This window comes from Agrilus planipennis, unplaced genomic scaffold, assembly GCF_000699045.2.
Source record: "Agrilus planipennis isolate EAB-ADULT unplaced genomic scaffold, Apla_2.0 scaffold356, whole genome shotgun sequence".
Classification (NCBI taxonomy): domain Eukaryota; kingdom Metazoa; phylum Arthropoda; class Insecta; order Coleoptera; family Buprestidae; genus Agrilus; species Agrilus planipennis.
The window spans coordinates 28,955-35,620 of record NW_020439075.1 but is presented as its reverse complement, the minus strand read 5'-3'; the positions used below and the strand labels follow the sequence as shown (position 1 = coordinate 35,620).

Below are 6,666 nucleotides of genomic sequence, written 5' to 3'. Positions count from 1 at the left end.
TGGAATCATCGCTTTCAAGAAACTCTTCGGTGGTTCCACACCTGCTTCGATCTACCCTCATGACAGTCATGAAGTGGTAGTTCCTTCAGGACACATTGGTAGTGGATGGGGACGTTCTTACAACAAAGAACCCCAGAAGATGGCGTACAGCGCATATGCACCCAATTCGACCCAACAATAACTATTTTGTTGATTAATGCTATTTATTTAATTAATTTATTTATTTAAATTCCAAATAATAAAGCTTTGTATATTTTCTATTGATTTCTTTTATTACGGTATAAGATTGTAGCCAACACTTGTAAATATTACCAAATGCTTTTATGAAGATTGTAATTTGGCTAAAACGGAGACTCTACTTTCAAACCAAAAATTAGACGTTTGGCAAGGAAAACATTTTTTTCACTTCAAAAACAAATTAAAAATAAATTCAATTAAGTGTTGATTCGAAAATGACAAATGAGCATAATACCTCGCCTAATTTAAAAGAAATGCAAATTTTTCATTTGAAAGCATTTTAGAATGTTTTATGTAATTTAAAAAAAAGCCTCACGAAATTCAAAATAAGTGATTAAATAAAGGTGTAAATGCTAGCGAGTAAAATGCCTGTAATTGTAGATGTACCCCGTTCAACAATCAGTTAGTGTAATTTGTAGGAATTGTTTCGAAAGTAACGTATTTCATTATTATTAACATAGCCAGAGGAATATGACACATTTTATTACTTTTTTCCGTTTATTTCTCTCAAAAGTTCATAGAATGAAGAAAGCTTTGGACATGTGTACAGCATTTTGTGTTATACCCATTAACCGAAAGTACGCTTTGCGTTAAAAGAAGCAAAAAAGCCGAAAGGAGAAAATATTACTCTTGTAGGTACTTCATACTAATTTAAAATAACTGAGATTAGACGAGCAATACTATGCAAAACAAACTTATGCGTTAAAAGCTCTTGGTGATCCTGGCGACTGTAAATTTGGCAGATTTAAATTAATGTGTAAATTTGGTCTCTTTGAGATGTGGCAAATCGATTATTTCTGTTTGTAAAAATAATATAAAATATTAATCGATTAATCAGAACACTTGATTAATCCAAAGTAATAATTGCCCAGCCTTATTGTTACTTATTAGTTTCTCTCACCCGATCTAATTTGTCCCTTTAATTCCATGGGGTCATGGAAAGGAGATTCTCATTATTAGATTTATCATTTTATTTAACCTTCTTCCCCTATACTGGGGTTAAAATTATTTTTTTTTTAAATCACAGCCAACGTTTCACCCAGGTTGTTGAGTTTCTTGAAGACTAGTTGTATTTGGTTAAAAATGTAATGCTGATGGATCCTAAATAAGTAACACATATACAAATACTTTGAAAAAAAAATCGGTTGTCTGTAAAGTCGGTTTACTGGCGATAGTTGAACGTGACAACGTCATAAGAAAATACTGATGGAATGGTTTCATTTTTCAAAANAGATAGATTTTTTGAATGTGCTTACTTTCAAAAATACAGGTCCCAGTTCTTTTATAAAAACGATTCGATCGCATTATTCCCGAAACGTCTTTTCTCAACCATCAAACTCAGAATTCATAAGTCGAGATACCACTGTCCTACATTGAATTTAAAAAACAAATTAATTCTCATTTTACTTGGTATCCTTTTGAGTCTTCAGAACAAAAGTAGAGAAGAAAGAACATTGTGATTTTTTTAAGGCAAAGGAGATATCGGTACCATTTCTTCCCCGTAATATGTAATATATAAAACTGAGAGCTGATAAGGGTGAAGAAGGTTTTTATTTATTGCAAAAGTGATAAGTATATAGTTTATTCTCCCTTATCAGCTCTACGTTTTGCATATTAATAAAAAGGTTTTTTTTTTGTTATCTGACCAACCACCCTCAAAGAAGCAATCCGACCGTTGAACAACTATTTTTTATAGATCATTAATGCTGATATCATATCTGTAATTTATTTCTTTTAGTAAGGGTACAAAAAATCCTTACCTTCAGTGTACCACGGTGAGAATGTAATTGAGAAGAAAACCAAAAATTTACGCTCTGTATAAATATAATTTCAAGTCTCTGAAATTTCCCACAATAAGTTAGAAACGTTTCCGAACGTTAATTGACATAATTTACGAGATTCAACGGAATAACGAATGAATTTTCATTACCAAGGCGTCTTTCTAAAGATGAGAAGAATTGGAGCGGTAACCTCTTCGAAGGTCAAGGGTGACATGAAAGATGTTCGAATCTCGCGTAGTGGGTCAAAGACAAGTAACCGAGAACTTGTATGCTTGTAGGGCAACACTTTACAACTCCTTTATTTTAGTGTCACAATAATTTTACCATGTAACCTCCTACTTAAGTTTGTGTTTACGCGACGAAATCTCGGAGGATATAGTAGGATAGTAGGAATAACAACTACTTGAATATTAGTGTTAATGACTCAAAACATTCAACAAGCGTTTCATTAAAAACAACACATCTATATTCTCTTTGCAGAAAATCCACAGTACTTCATAGCTTAATCTAACCTATTAACGTAACGTAAACTACCCCAACTCAAAAATAAATAATTTTTTAAAAATTATTAGTTCGCCAACCTTTTCTTTGATAGCAAATTTTGATTTTTTTTTCTAAAATGGCGATCTAAATTAAGTACCTTTCATAAAAAAATCTGTTAAATAAACAGTCGAAAATCTATTTCGGCGTGTTTCTATTTTGTTCACTCTGAAAATCACAGTGTAAATAAAGACGCTATCAAAAGCTTCAAATCAAAATTCTCGTTCAACAATTTATAATTACCTTCTAAAGATATGTTTCAAAAACAATTCTACCTTCTATTAATTAAAATGGGCATACTTTTATGAATACTATGCATTAAAATCGGTTGGCAATTGGCGAAGAAATGGAGTAACTTTTTTTTTTAAGTCGGGTGAAAACTGAAGTTCATTCTATGTGAGAGTCAAAATTGAATTTTACAAACAATTACAATCGACTTCAGTTAGACATCCTTCGATTTTCGTGTATTCCCCCAGGATCGTTCCAACGTTTCCAATTTATACGAATTCCATTAATACCTCTAACAAGTGATGTTTCAGAGTCACTGAAGATGGCTTACAAGAACGAACAGAAAAAATTTGGAGGAAGCGATCTGTAATTTGGTGACTAATACGATTGAAGATTGGAGTCAGTGATCCGTTTCCTTTTCTTACGCGTCGATAGTTCCCAAGAGTACACGGATCCGTATATGTAGAAGGTGCAACGGCCTTTATTTGGCATTCCATAGAAATCGAATCCGGAGTCGGAAGAGTACGAGAGAGTGCAGACGGAGCCATTTCTCTCAATTGCGTCAGACTATATCTATGTCATGATGAACGTATTTAGATCGGCTAGCAGCCAATTAAATATTTCGTAACAATTCGCTGATTGTAGTTGTCAATTACTACCAAAATAATTAAATTTTACATTTTATATTTTACTTATATCAGTTGTAAATATTATTCATAGGCAAACGCCTCAATATATTTTAAAATTTACTTCCTAATTAAATCATTGATGCTTTGACAATGTTTACGAAGGCAGCGTTACGTTTTTATTTTAAAAAATGATGGCAATTCGTTTAATACTTTTATAGTAAAAGAATTTTGATCGATCGATAAATAGAAATTTAATTTTGTGAGAGTTCGTCAAATAGTCACTATTGAGCACGAAAATCGATCTGTAAACTTTTTGCTGTTGGTTTGTAAATATATAGCATGGTAACTAAACAACATAAAATCACGCGAAAAATCTGTGCGTGAACAGAAAATGGCAATTGGCAACTATTAAATCAATATACTCGATGAGACAGATAAACATTTTTTCCTTAAATGACATAAAGTTTTCACCGCACGTATTTTTACTTTCTCGGTGGCGTTTTGCCTTTGTTTTCACTTGCGAAGACGCACGCGTATCGACGTGTTTGTATTCTTAATAAAGGATTTAACAAAGCGTGCGGAGAAATGTAAAAGTTCTCGACTGATTAAAAGCAAGTAGGGCAGATGATGCGTTTAGGGCTTCGACCAGAATATGTGTCAGATCCGGATATACCTTAGCTGGCCTTGACCGAGACAATGCCTCTTCTGTAAGACCACTGAAACGTTAGTTCCTTAATGCATTTCAAATCAACCACCGCAACAGTGACACTTCCATAAAAAATTAGCATGAAACAGTAACGTCATTACACTTGCAAAATTGTGTCGTAAAAGAACAAAGACTTTGTCGTCTTCGGTTGGTCACATAAACATACTTGCGGTCGGAAGAAAGCTGAATTAATTAAGACATTACGTCAATGTCACGTACTGGGCGTGCTCTATGAGAGGGGTCCGATAAGAGACAAACCGTCAATGGGTTCAAAAAACAGTAGGAGGGGAACTGTGGTTGAATAGAATTCGTCTCATATAAATTTGGTGGTGAAATAGTCCAGATCAGTTTCGAGCAACATGTCCCCCAAGTGTGTAGTTCTCGCGTTCTTTGTTGTTGTGGTGGCAGTGTCTGCACGTACCGTATCAGTTGCTGAAGAAAATGTGATACCACACGACACCCCTCGCGGTTCATCATCCCTCCTGGACGAATTACGATTCGCATATAACGTTTACAGAAACTGCGACGGAGATTCTTCATGTTTGAAGCTCAAACTCGTTACAACCCTCGACAGGGCTGCAAGATCTGTTTCTGATTATTCGTTTATGGGGGTAAAATTCGTGAAGGACCCAAATGCACCCTCACCTCCGGAACCGCAACCTGAGTCTGAAATTGCAGACCAACTACCGCGTTCCCTTGAAGACAAGGAAGACAAACTGAATGCATTGATTGTGGATAAAATCGGCAGTTTTCTTTCAACGCATTCTTTACAAGTAGGCCATTTACAACTTTAATTTTTATGTTCAGCAATCAAACACTACTTTCGATTTTGCAGGTTGAATTACCTTCAGTATCCGATCTTCAGAGAGCATTCTCTGATGACGAAGGCAGAGCGAAAAAGAAAAAACTTAGTGGATTGTTGACATTGCCTTTACTTCTTGGAGGTGCTTTAATCCCGTTAGTACTTGGTGGTCTTGCTTTACTTGCTGGTAAAGCATTGCTAACTGCCAAAGTAGCTCTATTACTAGCTGGAATCATCGCTTTCAAGAAACTCTTCGGTGGTTCCACACCTGCTTCGATCTACCCTCATGACAGTCATGAAGTGGTAGTTCCTTCAGGACACATTGGTAGTGGATGGGGACGTTCTTACAACAAAGAACCCCAGAAGATGGCGTACAGCGCATATGCACCCAATTCGACCCAACAATAACTATTTTGTTGATTAATGCTATTTATTTAATTAATTTATTTATTTAAATTCCAAATAATAAAGCTTTGTATATTTTCTATTGATTTCTTTTATTACGGTATAAGATTGTAGCCAACACTTGTAAATATTACCAAATGCTTTTATGAAGATTGTAATTTGGCTAAAACGGAGACTCTACTTTCAAACCAAAAATTAGACGTTTGGCAAGGAAAACATTTTTTTCACTTCAAAAACAAATTAAAAATAAATTCAATTAAGTGTTGATTCGAAAATGACAAATGAGCATAATACCTCGCCTAATTTAAAAGAAATGCAAATTTTTCATTTGAAAGCATTTTAGAATGTTTTATGTAATTTAAAAAAAAGCCTCACGAAATTCAAAATAAGTGATTAAATAAAGGTGTAAATGCTAGCGAGTAAAATGCCTGTAATTGTAGATGTACCCCGTTCAACAATCAGTTAGTGTAATTTGTAGGAATTGTTTCGAAAGTAACGTATTTCATTATTATTAACATAGCCAGAGGAATATGACACATTTTATTACTTTTTTCCGTTTATTTCTCTCAAAAGTTCATAGAATGAAGAAAGCTTTGGACATGTGTACAGCATTTTGTGTTATACCCATTAACCGAAAGTACGCTTTGCGTTAAAAGAAGCAAAAAAGCCGAAAGGAGAAAATATTACTCTTGTAGGTACTTCATACTAATTTAAAATAACTGAGATTAGACGAGCAATACTATGCAAAACAAACTTATGCGTTAAAAGCTCTTGGTGATCCTGGCGACTGTAAATTTGGCAGATTTAAATTAATGTGTAAATTTGGTCTCTTTGAGATGTGGCAAATCGATTATTTCTGTTTGTAAAAATAATATAAAATATTAATCGATTAATCAGAACACTTGATTAATCCAAAGTAATAATTGCCCAGCCTTATTGTTACTTATTAGTTTCTCTCACCCGATCTAATTTGTCCCTTTAATTCCATGGGGTCATGGAAAGGAGATTCTCATTATTAGATTTATCATTTTATTTAACCTTCTTCCCCTATACTGGGGTTAAAATTATTTTTTTTTTAAATCACAGCCAACGTTTCACCCAGGTTGTTGAGTTTCTTGAAGACTAGTTGTATTTGGTTAAAAATGTAATGCTGATGGATCCTAAATAAGTAACACATATACAAATACTTTGAAAAAAAAATCGGTTGTCTGTAAAGTCGGTTTACTGGCGATAGTTGAACGTGACAACGTCATAAGAAAATACTGATGGAATGGTTTCATTTTTCAAAAGAAAATTTTAATTTTATTTGTTTGATAGATATTTTGTATGGATATAGAG

At 33.9% G+C, this 6,666-nt stretch overlaps 1 protein-coding gene across 1 annotated transcript; it reads left to right on the top strand.

The window, feature by feature from the left end:
• The first annotated feature begins 4,480 nt into the window (after nt 1–4,480).
• Nucleotides 4,481–5,331, top strand: LOC108742903. Its single transcript, XM_018478262.1, has 2 exons — nt 4,481–4,894; nt 4,957–5,331. Exons 1-2 carry the CDS (start codon nt 4,481–4,483, stop codon nt 5,329–5,331), a joined length of 789 nt encoding a protein of 262 aa, XP_018333764.1.
• The last annotated feature ends 1,335 nt before the right edge of the window (nt 5,332–6,666 follow it).

What these genes read in the sequence shown, in the direction of transcription:
- LOC108742903 (XM_018478262.1), top strand. Translation starts at nt 4,481, where the DNA reads ATGTCCCCCAAGTGTGTAGTTCTCGCGTTCTTTGTTGTTGTGGTGGCA. An exon ending in TTTCAACGCATTCTTTACAA is followed by an intron (nt 4,895 to 4,956) that starts GTAGGCCATTTA and finishes TCGATTTTGCAG; the next exon opens with GTTGAATTACCTTCAGTATC.